Source organism: Octodon degus, unplaced genomic scaffold (assembly GCF_000260255.1).
Source record: "Octodon degus isolate 3935 unplaced genomic scaffold, OctDeg1.0 scaffold00245, whole genome shotgun sequence".
Lineage (NCBI taxonomy): Eukaryota > Metazoa > Chordata > Mammalia > Rodentia > Octodontidae > Octodon > Octodon degus.
Window position 1 is genome coordinate 1,729,066 of NW_004524821.1, and position 22,872 is coordinate 1,751,937.

Genomic DNA, 22,872 nt, shown 5'->3' on the forward strand with positions numbered 1-22,872 from the left:
ATGAGGTGCTACAGGCAGGGTGGGGGCAGCACTCCCACATGACAGCACTCTGCAGCGCCTCCTGCCATTTGAGCCAGAGCCAAGAATCTACATCTCCACCCTGGTGGCCAGCAGTGTCTGCCAGAGTCTCTGTTTGGGGTCTCAGGGGCAGGAGGTAAATATCAGCCCTTAGTAGCCAACAGCCCTAGATGACCTCCCACCAACCCAGAAGAGCTAGGCTCTTGCAGGGTGAGGTCAGTGGTGGCTGCCAGGCCCCCTGAACCACTGCAAACCCTGCCCACCCCTCCCACAGCACAGCAGCTGAGAATTCCATGGGCATGACAACTGAGCCGGCAACCTGGCCTGGCAGCGTCCATCCGCGTCCAGTTGCACTCTAAAAGCAAGCTGCCCATACGCCTTGGGTACATCAGATTCTCCCTGCCAGGAGAGGCAGTGGGTGGCAAGCTGGAAAGACCCTCCAACCCAGGGACACTTGGGATCTGCCTTCACAGAGGCTGAAGCTTGGCAAGAAGCTCAGGCTCTGGCTTCCTAACACTGGTCTGCAGCAGGCCTGTCAGGATGGCCCCAGGGAACATGTGAAAATGTGGGCATACCCCAAACCTTGTAGAGCAGAGGCCTGGGCACCTGGGAATCTGCAGAGACAGCAAGTAGGTGTGAGGATGTGTGCCTTGAAAGGGCTTCCTGCTGCGCCTGCTCTCCAGTGACATCTGAGCTCCTCTGATCTTTGTGGCTCCATCTCCTGGGCCTCCTCACAACACTTGCCCATGCATGAAGCCCCATCAGCAAATCCTGCACTGAACTCTCTGCTGGCTTCTAAGTCCTCCCCCTGGAGAGGCTGTGGCTCTGCCATCCCAGTCTCCCCTGCAAGAACCTGGCTTTCTCCCTCTTTTTGGTTTTTTAGGACTGAGGATTGCACTCAGGCCTTCTTGTGGTGCTACATCCCCACCCGTTTTTCAATGTTTCACTCTGAGACAGAGTTTTATTAAATTATTAAATTGACCAGGCAAGGATTGAACTTGCAGTCCCCTGGCCTCAGCCCCCTGCATGCTGGACTTAAAGGTGTGCTCCACCCAGCTCTCACTCCCATCTTCCTGATGGAGGTAGAACCTGCATTTTGTGAAGCACACTAATCGGAGTTGAACAGCTCTTGTGTACCAGCCTGCACAGTCCCCAAGGGTCTCCTGCCCAAGACAGGCACCAGAACAGTTCCTCTATCCTAGTTGATCTCCGGAGGATGCTGCTGCTCTGACCTCTGTCACCCTGGGATGGATGTAAGAGACCAATTTCTGGAATGATAGTTTTTGTTCATTGGGCCCCTGGACCTTGGGTTCTAGGCAGCTGTGGTCTTCCATCCTCTGCTTCTGCCTGGAGCAGAGCAGATTCTAGGAAGCCTGGTAGAGGGCCAAGAAGGCCAAAACCAGAACCTGAACCCTAACCTTCCTTGTCCTGGCAATCTGGGACCCCTCTGATATCCAGCATCCCTTTCAGGGTCTCCTCCCCAGCACCAGGTTGCAAAGCAAGCTGGACCTCAGGATTGTTCCACACACTCAGCTGTCCTGTCCATGCTCGCAGCTGAACTCCCACCCCCTTTCCTGCCATGCTGGCAATGGCAACCCATTCCCTACGCGTGTCCTCTGAATTTCAGACTCCCACACCCTGAGGATGGAGCACCTGCATGGTCACCATCCCTCCTGGAAGGCTGCACATGGGGCTCAGCTTCTTGTCCTTGACCCTACCCTGTCCTGGGTCCTGGACAGTGACCAGGAGGCACCGCCCTGAGCTGATCAAAGATCCAGAAGATCAATTCTGCCATTCACCCACATACTCAAATGCATGACCCTGCGACAGTCAAGCTCCTCTTCTGGACCTGTTTCCCCAGCCTTAAAATGACACAATTGGGCACCATAGAGTCTTTGGCTCTTTTAGGTCTGCCTTCTCCTGCAGGTGTAAACAAGTGTTCATCAGACAAACACCCAGCCCCAGAGTGTGGTGGCACTGGTGCTGGGCCGCAGGCACCCACTGGCGGTGCTCAGAGGCAGAAGGTGGGGTGGAGCGATGGCTGCGAAGCAAGTAATGTCCGGTTCAGACAGAGACCACAGTAGCGCCAGTGGGAACTAAGAAAGGCCCACAGACACACAGCTGGAAGGGTGAGCGGTACATGCCAAGTGCACAATCATTCAGGTCTGGATGGCATTCACCAATGCCAGCAATGCTATCCCTCTGTAAAACCCTGGGGTCAGGGCCCAGGACCCAAGTGGGACAGCAGTGCCTACCTTAGCCAGCAGGGGGCGCAAGGATGCAGCTGAAGCCACCCAGGTGGGCAGGGCCTCTCTGACTCAGCTTACTCAAAACACACCTGCCGCAGGGCGTGGCCGCCAAGGCAGCCAGCAGGCTGGAGAGTAAGGGCAGAGGCTGTCTACCCAGGCACCCTGTCTCCAGCAGTAAGACAGGACACCACCCTGGCCTGACCCTCTGTCCATTCCATCATAGTTCATAAGCAACAGTAGCTGGAGGGCACCTAGACCTTCCCACCAGAGCCATTAGACCTATTTAACAGATGGGGGAACTGAGGCCCAAAAAGAGAGGCTGGTTCTAGACTGGAAGGTGAATTTTGGTCTCTGTGCTCAGACTGGCCTCCCTGCACTTCTCTGGGCGGGGCCCAGACCCTATGCTGCCCCACTGCTCCTTGGCTGGGGGAGGTAGGGAAATAGCAAATCTGGTGGTGGAGACCCCAGCCATGGGGGTGGAGAGAAGAATGGTGGATGCACAGAGAGGGACAGGGAAGTAGGACATGGGAGAGAAAAGGAGAGAAAGGGAGGGGAGAGAGGAGGGGAGGGGGAGGGAGAGAGAGAGAAAAAAAAGTGGAGAGAAACGTAGGACAAGTTGATGGGCTGGAAAAAGAGACTGACAGAGAGACAGAACCCTGGAGGAGAACTGAGAGGGGAAAGAACCTCCACAGGCAGAGGTAGGAGGTGAGAGACAGAGGAGCGAGACAGATCCAGAAGGGCAGAAACAGCCCAGAAGAGAGATGGAGACAGATTCAGAAAGAAAGAAGCTGGGCCTTAATGGAGAGGCCACTGTTCCTGAGGCCACTCTTGTGGCTTCAGCCTGGAACAGAAGGGGAACTCACTACCCTCTTCTCTCTGCTATGCCCAACCCCATCAGGGCTGCAGCCAGACACCTGCTCGCAGGCATGGCTGTTGAGCCAGCCCCTGAGACACCTAAGGCAGACAGGTGGGTCTCCAGGGACAAGTTGCTAAGTGATGTGGCCCCAGGGCCCAAGCCTGCCTTCTGAGCCTCCCCTGGGTGGGGTTTGGGCCTCCCCCGAGCCCTGGGGCCCCCAGCTCCCCCTCCTCAACCCTGGCAGGCTCTGCCTGGCATCCTATGGCCCTGTGCTGGGAAGCGAAGTGGAAGCAGAAAGAAAGTACCTTGGAAGTGCCTGCTGTGTGCCAGGCCTCCACCTCGCGGTGTCCTGACCTGACCCTCAGTGGACGCCTGAGAAACACTGAGCTCCCAGGCCTGGGGACAGAGGCCCATTCAGATTGGAGTCTGCCCTTTACAGGCTGCATACCCGGGCAAGGCACTTTCCCCGAGACTCAGCAAACTCATCCTGAACAAGGATCGCATCTGTTTCCTCAAGCTTGTCCAGTCCAGAAAACAGCGGGCAGGCATGGGGTGGACAGTGGGGGTTGGATTCAGCCTCTGCCCTTGTCTCTCAGTCTGCACAGGATATAGGGGGCAATACTTCCTGGCCCCTCCCTAGTCACCCAGTGGCCCTGGCATCTCTATGCCCCATTGAGACCACCAACCCACAACAGCATCTGGACAGAGGCCTCCCCTAGCAATCAGACAAACATCAGGACAGGGAAACCCACCCATGCTCCAATCTCTGTGTGCTGCTTTAGGACCTCTGGGAAGAGAAGCTCCCCCACCCAGGCCTTTTTAGGCACCTTGGCAAGCTCACTCAGCCCTCATGAAGTCCACAGGGTAGGTAGGACCATGGCCCCCACTTAGAGATGAAGAAGTGGATGCCCTGCAAGTGTCACTAGTTCCCCACACCTGACCCAGCAGATGGCAGCTCCAACACCCTCTGCTCTTAACCTCCAGACCGCAGGCCTGGAAGCCCCCAGAGAGTCACCACAGGGCTAGCATGAAAGCTGAGAACTGGCTAGGCCTCCACTCTGACGCCCACTAGCTCCTAGTCTAACTTGGAAGGTCCATGAGAGGCCTTGTAGGCCACAGGGCCAGCTCAAGACCAAGCTGGAGCTTGATTTACTGTCTGTGCCACCTTCGGGCTGGGTGCTCCCTGAGGGCCATAAATATCTGGCTGCCACACTGGCCAGGCTCCTGGCAGGCGGCAGGGGCAGCTCTGGGAATCTACAGAATGTGCCACCCAGACCCAAGCCTCTCTCACTTGCTTGGAGCTTCCCCTTAGGAGAGATTTAAGGACTGTCCCAAGTAAGGCTCAGTGTCTCTGGATCCTCTGGGGCCCAAGGACCTAGGGCCACACACAGAGATTCATGCCCTTGACCATGGCCCACTCTGTCTGTGTCTACCTTCTCTTCACCCCAGCCACAGCAGGGACATCAGTGATCAGGTGTGCAGTGGGAGCTGCTATTGGCAGTTTTGCAGGGACACTCCAACTTCTGTGCCTTCCAAGCCAGGACAAAGGTATGGAGACAGATGCCTGAGGTCAAGGCCAGCCCTTTCCACCCTGGCTCTGAGAACCCCAAACCCGCCCTGGGCTTTCGCTGAAAATTCAAATGAGAAGAAAGTGACTAGTATGACCCCAAGCTCTCAGAAGCAGCCCTCATGGACCCCAGGACACGTTCTTCCTCTCATCAGAGAAAACAGAGGGCAGAACAGAGGGCAGGGGTGGGGAAAGCAGGTGTGTGTGTGTGTGTGTGTGTGTGTGTGTGTGTGTACATGACAGCCATGTGGCTGTGCAATTCCATGGCACTATGGGTTATCTCTACCAGCTTCAGCTCAGCCCCCTTCCCTCCCTGTGGGTGAGCCTCTTGGGGGCTCCCAGATTAAGACCCCATAGGCACACCCTCTAAAATGAGTTCAAGTCTTGGTTTGGTCTAGGGCCTTTGTATCCTCAGCAGACACTGAAAGTCACAGGGCTGTGTGTGACTGTCATAAGACTGAGGGAACACCCAAAGTTCAGCGCAGCCTGGTGACATGAGAGGGCCCGGTTCTCATACAGTGTGATAGGCAGGAGGGCATCACTGGGCTGGCTGTGTGGCCATGTGTCTCTGTACACCAAGTGTCTATGTGATGTGTATGCATGTGTGCTTATGAGTGCAAGCGCATACTGCATGCATGTGGTTTTTTGTAGGGTCGAGTATGTCTGTGTGCACACGTCTTAGCTGTACCAGTTTCACAGCTCTTCTGAGCCCATCCTGCCTCCATCTCCCAGCCCTCCCCCTCTGCCCCAGCCTGTGCTACTCTCTGCTTCCTCTTCTACCCCACCCAGGGCCAGCAGCTGGGCAGCCAGACCGCCTGGGCTGGAGGCAGGGGCAGTGGGAGCAGACCAGGTTGGACCTGGGCCCTCACAAAGACCTGCTAATCCTCTTAGCACCCACTTACCCCCACCACCCTTGGGGGAAGCAGTCTCTGCCTACCGTCAGCTGGCTGTGGGGCACCATAGCCTAGGGCTAGTAGGCACCCAAGCCAGCCCCCACATAAGCTCATTCAAAGCAGCAAACCCCAAACCTTCCTGAGGGTTGTGAGGATTCCCCCTCAATATGACCCTTTCCTTTCCATTGTCCCTTCTACCCTGACAGTTGCCTAGGAGGTGAAGATTTTAATGCATATTTGACAGTCAGGGGCACTGGCTCAAACAGAGACAGGGGCCCCCTCGAGGCCACGAAGTTAATCAGCAGCAGAGCTGGCTCACTCAGGTCTCTTCCATACCCTGGGCCACGGGGAATAGAAGTCCACCAGATGGTCCCTGGAAAGGCTCTGATCCTAGGACTCTGCCTCCTTGGGGTATCCTCTCTGCCAGATCTCTGGCTTTCAGGCCTCACACTCCTGCAGCATCCCCCTTCCTTGCCTGCTGCCCCAACCTCACTGTCCCAGAGTCCTAGCAGCAGGCTCTGGCTTCTTTCAGTCCTCCACAGACTTTGCCTATCTATCCTTAAGGCCAAGGCTCTGCCCAGAAGCCCGTGGTGGCAGTCATCTTGCATGCCGGTATCCTATGTTTTGCCACTCCAGACCAGATGGGTATACTGGTTATGCAGCAGTCAAAACTGTGCCTGACTGGCTGCCTCTGCCCCCCCACACCCTGTCTGTCAGCACCCTTATGTTTCACCCTTGCACCCCACCTCCAATGCCATGGTCTCCTTCTGATGACCCTGCACTCTAGCCCCTCTGCCTAGATTGCCCCTCCATGCCATCACCTCAGACACCTCAAACACTCAAAAATCTTTTCAGTCCTAGAACTAAATTCCACTGCCTTAGAAAGCCTCCAAGGCACATTTCATAACTGTATGATTGTGTCTGTCTTTGTCTGCTTTGCATAGGTCTGCCCAACAGGAGGCTATGTTTCAGACATGAAGTCAAGGGACAGGTATGTCCATGTGGCCCTACAGGAGCCCAGACATACAGTAGAGTTTTGGTAAACCTTTGTTGGCCTGTGAGGGAATGAAGAGAAGCAATGAGCACGCAGGATGCACCTCCCACAGTCCTGTGAGAACAAGGAGCTGGGAGCACCGGGCTGGGGCCGCTGATACCTGACAAAAGCAGCCATGTCTGAGTATGTCTCTCTGGGTTCTAGAGCATGCAGGGGCAAGAGGGCCACACTCCAGTTGGCTGTCAGAGGGTTGCCCAGTCCCTCAGCCCCCACCCCAAGTTCCTGCTAGTTTTGAGCCTTCCAGAGGAGGAGGGTGCTGTCCTCGAGGCCTGTGTGACCTCCACTGAGAGTGCTGGACTGGCCCAAACTTTCTGTGTGGCCCTGGTCAAGTCTCTGCCCATCTTTAGGTCTTGGTTTCCTCATCAGAAATGAGAGTTGAAGCAGGAAGTCCCCGTGATTGTTAAGTTCCAAAGGATTCCCCATGCTGCCACCTTCTGCGGGAGTCCCACGGATGCAGTCACAGAGTAGAGCAATCTGAGTCACCTGCTTGTCACCAGGACACAATACTGAACACCCAAGACTAAAAAAAGGAGAGATGTATTTTGGCTTGTGCTTTAGTCAGCGGGCTGCATAACCCAGCAAGATGGCAGAGAGGCCTGGCAGAGAGAAGGCTGCTCGCCTGATGGGGCACGGGAGTGCAGAGCAGTGAGAGGAGCCAGGAAGGACAGGCCTTTTCAGGCCAGACCCCTAGGGATCTGCCTCTTCTGACTGGACCTTACCTCCTGACAGCAAGTCAGCTAAGAGAACATAATCCAATCACCTTCCCAAAGCTCTGCCTTTGAGCACAGGAGCTCCTGGGAAACTTCTAGATATAAACTGTATCAAGGTGATCTGTGCAGACAGCGGGAGGTTAGGAATGTGACAGCGGCAGCTTCCAAGAGCTCATGGCAAAGGCCACTGAGGCTCTGCCTCGCTCCGTCTTGGATTGCCTTCTGGGGCTGGTGTGAGGGCTGCCGGGTGAGAGCACACAAGCAGCCCAGGAAGAAGAGACCAGCACCCATCGTGGCGTGGGGGGGGTGCATGATCAGGGAGGCATTCCTGTAGCCTGGCCGGGGTCTTAGCTGTAAGAAGGTCCCAATGCCAGAACCACCCAGCCAAGTCCATCCCAGATTCCTACTCTAGAAAGCAAGTGGGTGATGGGGCTGGCGAGATAGCTCAGCAGCCCAAAGTTCCTGCTTAGGCAAGCTTAGGTGAAGTGCAGGGATCACGATTGGATCTCAAACTGCACATGGTGTGCCAGCCACACCAGGGCTGAGTTGGCCATAAAGCAAGCAAGCAAGCAAGTAAGCAGCAAGAAAAAAAGTGAGATGGTGTTCACTGTTTTAAGCCACAGTATCTGGGGTACCTTTCTACACAGAAAACACTGCTCCTCACTCACCCTTGTTGCCCCCCTCCAGTCTGACCTGTGGACTTTCAGAGAAGCTAGGTCAGTGACACCAAAGTCCAGCTCAAGCCCTCCTTGCTTCCAAAGTTCACATGCTGGAAAGCTCTTCTGGGTGGTGCTGAGACTCTAACGCAGGCCCTTGGGGAAGCACCCTACACTCTGCACTGAGCAACACCACAGGCTCAGAGCTTAATCCCCAAGCAGCAGCAGGCAGGAGCTCTAAGAGCTGAGGCCGAGCCTTCATAAGTAGGTCAGTGTCACTGTGGCTGGAGCAGGCGGTTGGTTCAGATGTGGTTCCCAACCGCAGGATGTGCTCAGCCACGGTCCTCCCTTGTGTTCTGCCACACAGGTGCCCTGTGACAGTGTGATGGTGTCCTCCATGTCAGGACACAGCAAGAAGACCCTCCCCAGGTGCAGTCCTTTACCTTGGACTTTCAAGCCTCCAAAGCTAGATGACACATAAACTTTTATTGTGCGTGTGTCACCCTTGCTGAGGGGTTCAGCAAAAGACACACCCTACCACAGACCACCCTCCTGTGTCTCCGTGCCCACCCTTGAGCATGGCTGCCCACTCTCCCATCTACCTCTCAGCCCCTTCCTTATTCCTAGCATCCAGTCACCGACTGCTTGATACCCCTTCCACACATCTCTGGACTCCCTCTCTTGGTTCTGCCCAGCACAGGCCACACCTTCATCAGTCACAGAAGCCCTTCCCTTGCCTCCAGCCCTGCCACTCCCACCTCAATGCATCCCTACCTTGGACACTATGGAAGGAAAGGACTTTCTGATACATATATCTGATCATGTTCTTTCTGCTCTGTGATATTCCATGGCTCCCCAGTTGTCCAGGGGATAAGGTCCAAATCCCTCCAGCTAATGTTTATGGACTTTTCTAATTGTCCTCCAACTCTCTGCCCAGCCTTGTCTTTAGCTTTCTTTGTCTCAGTCCTAATGTTCCACTGAGACAGAGCCACCCCCAATTCTCTGGACACAAGTATGTCATGACTCCATGCCTCTACCCACAGCTCTCTCTACCTTGATTCCTGTCCCCTTCTTTGCCTGAAGAACTCCTACTAACCCGTCAAGACCCAGCCATCTTGATCTGTCATGAATCTCTCCAGCCGCTGTACTTTGTTGCACTGCAATGATTGATTCCCTACTTTGTCCCTTATTAGACTGACAAGCTTGAAAACTGACTGTGTCTTTCTCCCCTCTGTATTCTTGGCCCAGTACTCGGTGGATGGCACAGGCCAGTCCACACAACCTTTACAATGGAAGACCTTGGAGTCAATGCCTTTAACCCTACTTTGGATGGATACATCAATAAAAGCTATAAGAAACACTCTATGTGGCATAAAATAACCTTGCCTGCCCATAGGTTTGTTTCAATGCAGATGCAGTTTTTCTTGTACCTTACTGAGTAGACCGAGGATCTCAGTCTGGAGAGATGAAGTAACTTGCCTACATCAAGCAACCTGTGTGATGAACCTTGACATCTGGACTGCAACCCTGCTTCCCTGATGTCTGCAGCCCTTGCTTTAGTCCTGCACTGTGGCCCCAAAGTCTGCATCCTTTGAGTTTTTACGTGCTTTGTGATCATCCTGTCTCCACAGGTTGCTGTGCCAGTGTGTCTGCTCCCTGCCTCGCCTTCCTGGGTACTGTTCCAGATCCACAGGAGGCAGGTAAAGGAGAAAATTATATGTAAGGGAGCCTCATGGAAAGGAAGATTCAGAGTTCTAGATTGCCACCTAGATCCTGGGGGAGCACAGATGCTTCGGTGCACAGGCTTTGCAAGGCCTCTTTCTCTCAGCACTGGCCTCCTGTCCTCCTCCCCTCCTCCGGACCAATTCTGGAGACTTGGGAGTGAAGGGTAAGGGTGGTTAGCTGTAGCTGGGTGGGAGGCCTGTAGACAGACTGGCCCTGCAGGGTCAGCTTCCCCTTGCTGGGGCAGAACACCTGACACCTGCAACTTAAGGGAGGGGAGGCCTGTTTCCTGGCTATATAAGTCTGTAGTCAGCCAGCTCAAAGGCAAGAAGGCATGGGGATGCTGGTGGAGGAAAGCTGCTCCCAGCAGGGAGCGGGAGGCAGAGAGAGGGTCAAGAGCAGAGCTGAGAGGGAAGATGAGCCCCTCTGACTCACACCCAGGGACCAGGCTGTTTCATCCATGTCCCACCTCCTAAGAGCAAAACAGCTGCAATGCCCTGTAATCCATTTACCCTGCAAACACATGAGGCTTTGGGGGCTCTTATAGATCTACACCATAATACACAGGTAACTCCACAGAGAAGGAGAGAGGAAGACTCTGGAACCACAGGTTCTACCCTCCCACACACCTCTGCCTGGTGCAAATGCATGGTAGGAAGGACAAGGGGGTGAGAACCATGGCAGGGAAGATCGGGAAAGCCACGGGCGCACTAGAGAAGCATCCTCGAGCCCCACAGCAGCCATCCTCTTTTGGGACAGTTCCCGTCTCCCCTCTGGTAATCCCCAGCTTCTCTCTCTGAGATACTGATAGTGCTTTTACCTTCCCTCTTGAGCCCCTCTCTACTCCTCTGGGTCTCATTTTCTGCATCTTCTGAATAGAACCAACTTTCCCCACCTGCCCAGGCCAAGAGGCCCAAGCTCACAGGGAGCATAGCCCTTTCCCAGGGCCTGCACTCTGCAGGTGGCACTCCCTGTGTGGCTGCCAGGTGGACTCTCAGCCCCCTGCTCTCCTACCCCAGTATAGAGGAAACTGCAGGCCCGCCCCTGGGTCCCTCACCCACCCACCCACCCAGCTCTGGCAGCCAGCTCTCTCCTTGGCATGAGCTGGCGCCTCACCCAGGAGGGGAGAGCAGCTGCGGAGACGGTGGGAGAATTCCTCCCGCTGCTGGATTTGTAAAACAATTGATTAAAGACAATGCAATTAATTATTCTTTGATGAAATAGTGGAAATTACCCAAGAAAATGAAGATTTCAGCAGCAGAACATTAAACCCCTCTAATTATGTCATTTCTGAAAAAGGGGGAGCGGGATAAAGAGGATGGAAATGGTGGGATAGGGAAGAAAAAAAGTTTAAAAATAGATGGGGTGACCTTGGGGTCTGCATAGGCTGTGCAGGGGAAGGGTGGGGGAAGGCATGGCCCTGAGCCTGGTCCTGCTGCTCCAAAGGAGAGATAACAGCTCTCTCTGTGGGAGCCAGAAGCTGCCCAGGGCCAGGCTCCGAGATGTGTGCTTCGGGTTCTGAGCTCCTCATCCTCAAGCTGCCTCTGAGCTCCTTCCCCCTTTAGATAGGCGAGAGCATGGCTCAGAGAGCTCACATCCCTGTCCAAGGCTACACAGGTACTAAGGCGCAGAGGCAGGGCTTGAGCTCAGGGCTAACTCCAGAATCTGTACTTTTAAGCCTACCTAGCTGGGCTTTGCCCCCAGAGCCAATGAAGGTGCCCACTTCCTGAGAGTCTCAGTGGCCACTCCCTCTCAGGAGGGCAGGTGGCAATGAGGTGCAGACAGAAAGGAGCTGTGTGGGGACAGGCAGGGGCTAGCCACCCCTAGGAAGAAGAAGCCTGAAACAGCATTGAATCCCCATCCCAGGGACCATCCAAGGGTCCAGAGCAGCTAGTAGCACTAGCGACAAATGCAGACCAGTGCGAACCCTCTCACCTCTGCTAGGATTCCTGCTCTGGAGTTCCTTACTCCTGGACTACATGTGGGGCCAATCCCATAATTTTTCAGGGCCCTCAGGCACTATCACCCTCATTTTTATGAATCAGAATTTCAAGATAGCATCAGAAGTCCAATTTCTCATCAGTCTTACATCCCTCCCTCTCCTGCTTGGGTTGGTCAGGCTGAGAGATTGGAGACGGGGCGGGGACTGGTTCGCCAAGAAGCCTGGGCATAGAGCTTCCCTCTGGGGCAGTACTAGTGGGACTTCTACAGACGCCCTTGCTGGGATCCCTTCGCTGGGATCCCTTCACTGGGATTTCCTTGCTTGAGCAATGGTCTGCCCATTCCTGCTGTCTCTTATCTCCTGCTTCTGGAGGTTCATGCCCTCAGACTCCTAGAAGTTACCTTGTTTGGCAGGTGGCCCCTTTCATGGTAGCTGCTCTGACCCCCAGAATGTGGGCTTGCCCCCGGCCACAAAACCCACTGCATCACCACCCCTTCTAGATGCTTCGCAAACCAGGGCCACATTCAGAGGGATGTATGTCAGTTTCTGAGGTACTTCTCCTGGAGCAGTGTTTTTCCTCCTCATCCAAATTAAGGGACCCCAACCATACCCACATAGAGGAAGGAGTTCTTGCTGCCCACGTCTTTTGCCCACCCTGATCACTTTCATTTCCCTTACTGTGGCATGGAAGTGGTGACAAGGGCCACAGAACCATCTTGTGGTTGCCATCTTGCAAGGCAACCTGAAGAGCTCTGTGTCTCCATGGAGAGTGTAAGGTCCTGGCAGAAGGAGCAGCGTCCCATCGGATGCCCGATTAAGGAAACTAGCCCCTGCTCCTCCAAGGAACTCAGACTCAGCTGGCCCCCCACATTCCTATTCCTGCCACCTATCCTGGGTGCAGTCTCCTCCTCTCCCTGGGGTAGGATACAATGAACTCATGTCCACTATGGGTACCTTCACTCTAGCCCCCCAAAGGTCCTGGACAAAGTGGCTTTGGCCTGGAGCAGGGCAGAGACCTGAGCACAGATCAGTGTTCCTTCTCTCAGGCAGGGATGAGCTGACCTAACAAAGGGGCAGAGGCAGAGAGAACTCCTCCCTGTGAAGGCAATAGCAAAGGTCTGGTGAGAACAAAGTTGAGAGCCAAGGAACCTAAAAGTGAATCATGGTGTTGTCACTTTGCATCTGTCACTTCTGGACCTCAGTTTCTCCCTCTGCAGGATGGTTATCATAATCCTGAGCACACACACAGTGCTGGAGAAAGCAACTGGGATGAGGTCCTCGCCAGGTGCTGGCACAAAGCTGGGTAGTTCACCCGGGACCCCTTCTCTGAAGGTGTACTCCCTCACAGGGTTACCCCAAGCTAGAGACCAATTTTCTGGCTGAACTGGGTCTTGAACTTTCTCTTTGTCCCAAAGAGAGGAAGGCTGGAAGGGTGGAAAGCTGGAAAGTCCTGGAAGGGTCTCTAGATCTGGGATGGAGACCGAGCCCAGCTGGGAGGGCCGTTCTTCCCACCCGGCAGCGCCCAAGCTCCTCCCACCAGAGAGGCGCTCCCACCCTTCCCCCAGCTCAGGCACAGATGGCAGGAAGGAAATGCCAAGGCACGGAGGCAGGGAGGGGCTGCCCAGCCCCCAGCAGTTCCAGCCTTTGCCAAGCTTCCCACAGGAGGAAGAAACAAGCCCCCTCCCCCGTCTATGGCACTGCCCCTCAGAGAGCCACAGCCCACTGATGCCCTGGTGTCTTGTATCCTGTTGTCATGGTAACCAGGACTCGCTGACGTGCCGACAGGCAGACCAGGAGCCGTTGCCACATGAATCACTTGAACTTGATGTGACAGGCACAGGCGCATGGCCTGCACCGGGAGGTGGTGCCCTTGTGGACAGAGATCCTGGCTGGCCAGAGCAAGCTCACATGAGTCCCTCCAGCCATGGCAGGTGTAGGGGCCCACAATACCCATGTGACCCTGCAGCCCCCTCTCCTTGGACCTGCCAGCTCCCACTTTCTCATCTATAAAAGTGGGAAGATGGAATGGGTAGAACGATGACATAGAATAGCAGGCATGACACTGCTTTGTGAATTAAGATACAGCATAAATGTGGTCCTTATGGAAAATCCAAAGACTCTGTCCTCACCCAGACTTAGGCATTAGCCTCCTGCCACTCCCTGGCTCTGCGTGTGGCAGCCCTAACTTACTGTTCTGTACAATGGGGAGAACAGTACCACCCCAGCTGGATTCAAATAGCCACTTAGTCAGGTCCTTAAACCCTTCTGTGTACACCTGTGCTGGCAGTGAGGGACACAGAAGGGCAACCTGCTTATCCCCTCACCAACCTGGTACTGGAGTAGGAAAGGCAGACTCACAGCAAGCACACAGGTGGCCACAGTAAGCCAGGTTGTGATGTCACTGGTGAATAGGAATGAGGCCTGGAACACCAAGTAACTGGGGCAAGGCCTGATATTTGAAGGACACCTAGGAGGTGAGAGGTGGACCATGGCTTCACCCTGGGCAACAATAATAGGAGCCCTACTTTCTGATGTCTTGCTCTTTGGGACACTCTGGACTACTTTACTCACATTGTGCCATCTAACCCACAAAACAGTGATTTGCAACAGTGTATCAGTTAGCTTTTGCTGTATAATGAGTTGTCTTGATATTTATGGCTTAAAACAACTACCACTTATTTTTTAAGCTCGTGATTCTATGGCTTGGAAATGCAGCTGGGCTACTCTGTTCTTGGCTGGGGACACTTGATGCTTCAAGTCAGTTAAGTGGCTCTGCTCTGAGGTTGGCCGGCTGTCACTGGAGTGACGGGAGTGGCTGGGCCATGTGTCTCTCTTCATCCAGCAGGACAGCCTGGCTTGTTCACACTGCTGCTGGGCAGGGTTCCAGGAGAACAAGCGAGAGCCTGCAAGGCCTCCTGAGGCTCGGGCTCAGAGCTGGCCCCAGCACTTCCTCCACATCCTGTCAGCTACAGTAAGTCATGAAGCCATCCCAGAATCAAGCTGCGGAGAGAACCCACAAAGGTGTGTTGCTGTGGGGCATGCTCAGAAAGGGAGGGAGAGCTGGGGTGCTTCTGCAGTCTACTACAGATAGGTCTTTGTATCTGTACCACCACCATTTTGCACATGAAAAAATTCAGGACCAAAGCAGTGACAATGTCTTACCCAAAGTATATAGGCAGCAAACAGCAGAGCCAGGATCTTAACTCCGGGGTCATGGAGGCATTCAAACTCCATTCTCTTAGGGAAAACTGCCAGGACCAGGGTATCTCAGTCTGACCATCCTCACTGAGAATGAGATGAAGATGAGACAGGATGATCACAGGAAGTTTAGTCTGAGGCAGGTGAGCCCTGGGGGATTCAGGCAGAGCTGTAGCCATGGCAAAGATGCTCATCCTGTGACATGGACTCCAGCCTGCTGCAAAGGCACAGAGCTCTCCTGGACAGGCCAGAGCTGTCCCTCTTCTAGGCAGAAACCTCCTCCAGGCCTCAGGCTGGCCAGGCCCCAGGCTAAGAGAGCTGCCAGCCCATGTGTGGCAACAGGGCAGGCCAAATGATCAAAGAGGTGTCATGAGGTGAAATCAAAGATCTGTCCTCTCAGAAGGGTGCTCAGACAGCCTGTGCCAGTCCCAGGGCAAGCAAAGGGCACTGGGCCTGCCATGTGACTGCCCCACCTCCTCACCTCCGCTGCCACTGATGGCACTGGCCCCTCCCCCAGAGAGACACCAGAGCCACGAGCACAGCTGTGCCCAGCCAAGCTGTCGGGTGCCAAGACGGCCTGGCGGGCTCCCTCTCATCTGTCTCTCTTTAGCAGGAACAAATGGGAATGAGGGAATCAATTAACAAGGCTCTTTAGCCAAAGACTGCTGCTCCCTCCTCTCCAGCCTGTTAACCCTTCGCTTCTGGGCTAAAGCAGGCCAGCCCCCAGAGCGCCACGCCTGGTGCCATGCTCTGCCTCATCTGTGCCAGATGCCAGTAGCAGCTGCCAAGTTAAGGAGCCAAGGCAAAAATAACCACCTTCATTCCACTTCATTTGCAGTCAGTCTTGAAGAATACTCAGGGATTCTGCCCCATGGGGCAGATCTGGCTCTGTCTTTCCTCTCCACAAACCAGGGACCCCTTCCTGGCTAAGAAACTCCTGAGCAGAAGGGACAGACCTAGCAGTGGCCCTCAGCCTGGCAGGGTGGGTCTCCGCCAAGCCCCATCTATGGCCCACTCAGGCTCTGGAAGGTGGGGCTCAGGAACAGGGTGGGAGCACCAGGTCACGTTGAGTAAGCCCTGACCACACTCACTTTGAAACAATCAGTACTCTTGAGAATTCAGAAAGGTACCTGGAGGGGCCTGGGTTCAAGTCCCAGCTCAACAACTGACATGCGGCCTGACAACACCGGGTTCACTCTCACCAAGTGCTTCCATTGGTTGTCCCAGAGCCTCCCTCTGGTCTTTGCAGTTAGGATTCAGTCCTCAGCCCTCAACCCTCAGCATTACACAGGTGCCTATTCCACCAGGTGAGTGACACTGGGGTCACCCCAGCCACAGACTAGAGAAACAAAGGCATATATCCTTAGGGTGTGCGTGTGTGTGTGTGTGTGTGTGTGTGTGTGTGTGTGTTACTTGGAATAGAACTCAGGACCTTTGCAATTTTGCACTGAGCTGAATCTCCAGCCCTTTTTTAGTTTGCAATAGGGTCTTACTAAGTTACCAAGTTTCCTAGGCTAGGGTCAAATTTGTGATTCTCCTGCCTCAGCTGCCCTAAGTGCTAGGGTAACCCTGCGCACTGCACCTAGCTTATTCTTGGTCTTGTGTGTTCAAAGGATATTCTTCTAAGTTAAGAAGGAAAAACTATAAAAATTGGATCCAGCTTGGACCTGCCCCCATACCAAAGGGCCCCAAAGACAGAGATGATGAGGATGACAGAGAACAGGTCAGCGGGGAGGACCACCCATGAGCCCCACCCACAAGCTCTAGTGGTTTCCAGAGCCAGGAACCACATGGGAACCAACTGTGCCCAAACAGCATGCTCATGCCACCCAAGAGAGCCAGCTCTGCAACCCTTCCAAGCCCAAGAGCATGCCCGTCCACCCACCCTCTCCTCCTTCTTCCACTTCACAAGTGGGCAGCTGTGCCAACTGTATGCCATGCCATTCTAGGTGCAGTGAACACAGACAGAAGCCTGGCCCTGTTGGTTGCAGAGATTGCAGTCCTGGGCCAGGGACCTGGCAAGAGAAGGTATTCTATGCCCTCAGCCTCAGTGTGGGCCCATCCAGCTCTTCCCAGGGGCACGGACCTCTTGCCCCTCTCCCTACCAGGCCACTTTTGGAGCATGGAGCTCTAGGCAAGCAGAGGGGTGACAAGAAAGAAGGGTGAAGGAAAGGTCTGGGCATGGAGGCAATCACTGGGACCCCAGCCAGCCAGTAAGTGGAGGATGTGCTGAAGCCCCCCAGATGCCCAGCTCCAGGCAAGCTATGGCTGGACCTTGTTTGAGTCTCTTCAGCATGTTGGCCATTCAGACCCTCCATGTGAAATGTGGGCTGCTGAAAACCCTAGAGCTTCACCCTGGTCCCAAATTCAAGAGTCTCCTTCCAGGGCTCTCATTGGCCCAATTTGAATCATGTACTCATCACTGAGCCAATCAGCACTGGCTTGGAGGGGGTAGGCTCTGTAAAGGATGGCAGCTTGTATTCCAGAAGCAGTGAGGAAGCAATCCCTGAAGATGAAAATGCAGATGACCACCAGGCCAGCTTGGGTGTGTGGAAACACATGAGCCTCACTTTTCTGGTCTGTAAAATGGAGTGAATAATGATACCAACATTACTGGGTTACCTGAAGAATTATATAACTCGAATGTGTGCACTTCACACACTGTAGTGGGCATTAAGAAGGTTGGCGTGAGGCAGCTCCGATATGGGTTGCCCTGGGTGATCCCCCAGCTCACACACCCCATCCCCAGAGCCTCCAAAGCAGATCAGGAGCCCCCTCCAGATCACCATGGGGAGCCTTCTGCCCCGCCCCACCCAAACTGCCCCAATTCTCCCAGGCTCTGGCCTCAGTCCTGAGAAGGACGCACAAGTGGCTATCTAGAGCAGGTGGCCAGAGTTCAGATCTCAGTTCTGGCTGAGTGATCTTGCTCAGGTACCTTAAACCCTCTGTGCCTCAGTTTCCTCATCCCCTACAATGGGATCAGTAAAATAAACTCCTTCCAAGTGCTGTTGCGCACGTGGCCCCGCACACACAAAGTGCCATGTCAGTTCTAGCCATTCCCATTACTAACCCTGGCTCCGAGTCCATCCTGTTGTGGAAATAGCATGGACAGCAAGAAGGAGCTGAGTGTGGGCACAGGGCAGTAAACAAGACTGACTGACGCCACCCCTGTCCTCCTTGAGCTCCCATTCCGGTGCAAGAGACACATCAACAGGCAAATGCAATGAAGCATGACCAGGGCCACTCTCAAGGGAAGCCAGGGACTGTGCAGCCAGAGGAGGGGCCCAGCTCAGAGAGGAAGCCAGGGCTGTCCACAGTGGGGCAATGCCTACAGGACAACACAATTGGGCTTGGGGTAGGGATCTCCAAGTGGGGTCCAAACAGAGAGACCAGACCAGAACACAAACTGCCGTGAGAGCTGGCATGTGAGGGAGAGAGAGTCTATCTATATCAGTGGTTCTGGTGGACTGAACATGGTAATGGGTGAGCATGAAGGGCATCCAATGGGGTGGCAGCTGTATTCTGGGACCCAGTGTGAAGCCTCCTCTGCTGCTTCTCACTGGACTGTGTGTGACTGTGGACATGTGGGGGGATGCTGTAGGGCTGTGGTGGGAGTGTGAGACAGTGTGAGTTTGGAAGAGGGTGGGCTTGGTGTGCCTGTTTGAGGCAGCTCAGGGGGTGTGTGTGATGCATGAAATGTGGGGGTCCATAGGTGGCCCTAAGACTGTGTTAGAGGTGGCTGTGTGTCACGTATATATGTCTTTCTGGAGATATATGTGTGAGACAGGGAAAAGAGAGCTAACCCCTCTTCTATGCCCAACACACACACACACACACACACACACACACACACACACACACACGCTCATGGCTGGGAGGGGTGGCTGCCCATGGCTGCCACAGCCAGTCAGAACTTGCTAATTTGCATGTTAATGAAGCACGGGGAGCTCTCCAGCTCCAGACTGACAGGAGCCCCGGGCCCCTCTCCTCTCTGACTAGCCAAGGTGGGGAGCGGAGGGCTGAAGATGGCTGGAGAGGTGGCAGGCTCAGGGAGGACGCCCCTCCCTCTCTCCAGCATTATAGCCCTCTACTCTCCCTCTCAGACCCTGGGCTAAGGCAGAAAAGGCAGATGAAAGCCTGAGCCAGGCTACCCACTTCCTCCATGAAGCATCTGGCAAGCCACTCAACACCCTGAGATGGCATCTGAGAGCAGTGTACCCAGTGGTACCCACACAGCCAGAGGTCCTGTCCTGCCCCTGGACCAGGCTACAACTGAAGCAACATCCCAATGGGGTGGGCTCAGCCCAAGTGGCTTGGGGCTCCCTGTCTACCCATGACTACCTGCCTGCTGCCCTCAGGAGCAAAACAGGGCAAGAAAGCCAAGGAGTCTACCCTGAAGACTAGTAAATAAGGAGGCTGGGGTCACGGCAGAGGGCACCCCCCTTCTGTGCTCTCAGGAGGGAAAGGTGGTGGCTTGAGGGTATGAGGGGGATGGAGCCTGGCCACTCAGATCAACAGGTCAGTCCCAGCCCAGCTCCTGGCTCCTGGCATTCCATTCTCAGGCTTCTCACTCACATTCTTGCCCCGCCCTGGACTGCCCTCTCTGTCCCCAGCGGCCCAAAGCTCTGGCCTCCCCTTTCCTTTCCTCAACCAGCCGCATCCTAGAAGAGGCTGGGCTCTCCAGGGAGCCCTCACAGAGCTGGAAGCACACAGTCTGGTTTTGTCTCAGAGGTGAGTCCCTGCCTGGCCCTGCCCTCCTCAGGCACTTCCTTCTTCCTTTGCCTCTTTTCTCCCTGCCTCTCCCTGCCCTGGCCTGGCCCTGCTCCTCTGTCTCTCCCTGAGCTTGGGTCTTCATCTCTCCCTCCTTCTTTTACCCAAATGCTCAAATATTTATATTCACTTGCTCGCTCTTGCTGCCGGCCTGCCCTCTGGGGCCCTGGCCTCCGCCCTGCCCCTCCCCCCTCTGCCCTTGGCCAGGCCTGGCTCCCAGATGTGCCCTCACCAGAGGTGGAAGGCGGAGAGGTGAGGGCACCTCAGGCCCTGGGTGTCCGCAGGTGAGGGGAGCAAGAGGCAGTTGCTAGTGTTAATTGCAGGGAGGATATCTGGCAGAAATAAGGTGGTTTTTCTGCTTCAGTGACGACTGTTACAATCAAATTGTCCACAGACAATTAGCGGAGTGGGAGAAATAAGAATTAGATTTCTAATTATTTTCCCAGTAAAAGCCACCCTGGACCCCGTGGGTGAGGGGAAGGGCTTTTCAGTGGCACTAACAGGCACTCCCCCCCCACCACCAACTGAGCTCCCTTGGGAGCACAGGCAGTGGAGCCCCACACAGCAGTTGGTAGAGACAGAGGCAGGCACCCCAGCCCAGCCCTCAACACCACCACAGAGGGAGGAAGGAAAGGCCAGGCTTGCTCATCTTTGGGGTTCTAGAAAGAGCTTTGGACCTAGGATCAGCTTCAACACTATTTGCTGTCACTTTTCATTTCTAATGCAGTTTATCCATCCCAAAAATGGGGGTGGGAGGAAAACACACAGGTGGTTGAGTTGTGAGGGGTCAATAAAGGAGGTAGTAAAATAACTAGTAGGGACTGGCAGACAGCAAGGTGTCCCGCGTACCCCCACCTGGGCCCCTGGCCCCACACTTACACCATGCTATGCCCACACTGCCCACTTAGATGTGTAAATTCAGGGAAGCCTCTTCACACACCCCTGCCTCCCTGCACATTGAGGTCTGTCTCTGTCACAGAGGAAGGGGATGCTCAGAGGGAGCCAGCTGGACCCAAATAGTGTGGGTGCAGTGCCTGACTTACCCAAATGCTTCTCCTTCAGCTATATGAGTCTCATTTCCACGTCTGCCCACCACCAAGGAGCCTATTGATGGTGCCTACTGAACAGGGCTGAAGTGAGGACTCTATAACTCGTACATTGTGTCTGGCCTGCGACAGACATTCAGTAAAACACTTGCTGTTGGCTGGTAAAAATACTATCAGAGGTGTCCAACCCAGGCCTTGGAGCATCGAGGGGAGGCAAGACGTTGCTGGGGAGAGGAATTAAGGAAGCTGAGGAGAGGCTCAGTGTTTATTCACCCCCACAGAGCACAGCCTTTGCCAGGAGTCCAGATACTCAGACACAGAAACAGCAAGAGAAAGACCCATGGGCTTGAGAGGGACAGTCTTGGGTTCATGAACAGGCTGTGCCTTGGCCGGCCTATCATTACCTTCTACTTCCCCTCTCTAGACCTCGATTTTTCCCCTCTGAAAATTTGGGAGATCAATGGCTCTTTTTGGAGTTGTTTTGCAGCTCTCCCAATGGCTGTTCCTGGTAATACACTGTTGGGGTAGGAGAGACATGACACTCTGACATAGACACCAGCATCTACTCATCCTGCATTCAATCTTGGGATATCAAGGTGGGAGCATCAGGCCCTGCCAGCACCTCCAGTCCTAACTCCACATTGAGGGAAAAAGGCTTAGCTCTCTAGTGTCCTCTAACTACCCAGGCCTAGTGCACAGAGGGCCTCTACAGGTACCACCCATAACCACTTTCGGTCACAGTTGTGCATGCACACACCCTTCCAGGGCCAGCTCAGGAAAGGCACCCCAGGAAAGGCAGCCAGGATGTCCTGAAGTGAACCCAGGAGAAGCTCTCAGCCCCACCCACCAGGGCTGTGCTGAAGGAGGCAGCTGTGGTCCAGCTGTGAGTCTGGATGGGGTGAGGGGAGCCTTCTAGAGCCCCAGCAGAAGTTGGGCAAAAGGGGGCCTCCCTGGCAGATGGGGCTTTAGACCACCTCCTTAGCCCTGAACCTGGCACTGAGCTGGGGAGAGGTGAGGCTACCTGCGTAGAGGTGACAAGAAGCTCTACATGTACTGATTCTACTGCCAAATGCCCTTCACCTGACAGTGACCAGGACCTGCAGATGGCGCCCGCTCCCACCCCCACCCTTGGTGGTGTATCTGGCTTGCTCCACAACCCTCTGTCTGTCTCTCCCTAGGTCCCCAGGTCTCCGTCTTCCTAGGCTGGGTCTCCCTGCACCATCAGGACTGGGCTATGTAAATGTGGTATTTCCTTCTCATCATCGGGCTGCCTGCCTGGTTCACATTTAATTTGATCGGGCGGCGGCGCCTCTGCAGAGCCACTCATCAAAGTGGAAAGACAATTAGGTGAATGTCAGGGTGGCCTGGGCCCCACGGAAGCGACCAGAGCCTAGAGCTGGGGTTGTAAAGGGTGGGGGTCAGGAGCCTGGCTGCAGTCCTGACTTACTGGGCCTGTCCATACCTGGTGGCATTGTGCCTGCTGGGTAAGTGGTGAAAACCAAGCTCCCCTCTGCCTCGGCCCCTGCATTGAGGGGGAGACTCTGGTGTTTCTGCAGGGGAGGAAAGACTTGATAGACACCCCCACCCAAGGCCACGGAAAGCAGGCCACAGTCAGATCAACCTTGGGCTGGATATTTTCTGGGTTTAAGAAAAGAACCACGTTCTGGATTGGGTCAGGGTCCCCTAAGAAAGCCACATGTTCTTCTCACAGCCACTCCCTGGCCCTGCCCATGCCAGCTCCTCAGGGTCCCCACCAAAGCCCTAGCCCAGCCTTTTAACTCTCCTCTGACCCTCTGCCTCCCTCTGTGTCTCTGCATTTCTGGTTAGCTCTGTGAGCATCACTTGTGACTCTGCATCTCCCCACTGGAGAGGCTTCCCCTGCCCAGCCTCTTTCTCTGCTTGCCCTTCTAGCCCCTCTCCCAGGTCCACTCCAGCCTCAGCTGTTTGTGATTCCCCATGTCTTCCTCCAGGGTTTCATATGACTGGCCTGCTCCAAAGGCCCCACTCCCTGGACCCCTCCCCACTATCCCTGCCCCCAGAGAACTTCCGTCAGACCATTCTTCCCCCCTAAATCTCCCATCTTCCCTGTCTCACTCTGTCTCTCTGTCTCTGTGTCTGTGTCTGTCTTTGTGTCTCTGTTTCTCTCTGTCTCTCTGTCTGTCTCTGTCTCTCTGTCTCTCTGTCTCTCTCT

The 22,872-nt window shown here is 54.7% G+C and overlaps 1 protein-coding gene across 1 annotated transcript in view; it reads left to right on the top strand.

The window, feature by feature from the left end:
- Nucleotides 1-2,296: 2,296 nt before the first annotated feature.
- LOC111813948 overlaps nt 2,297-22,872 on the top strand; it is a 22,311-nt gene continuing 1,735 nt past the window's right edge. The window contains exons 1-6 of the mRNA XM_023706226.1: nt 2,297-2,316; nt 2,629-2,699; nt 4,448-4,458; nt 9,635-9,703; nt 14,510-14,688; nt 21,447-21,564. Coding sequence (XP_023561994.1) covers nt 2,297-2,316; nt 2,629-2,699; nt 4,448-4,458; nt 9,635-9,703; nt 14,510-14,688; nt 21,447-21,564 — 468 coding nt within the window. The remainder of the gene's footprint in view (nt 2,317-2,628; nt 2,700-4,447; nt 4,459-9,634; nt 9,704-14,509; nt 14,689-21,446; nt 21,565-22,872) is intronic.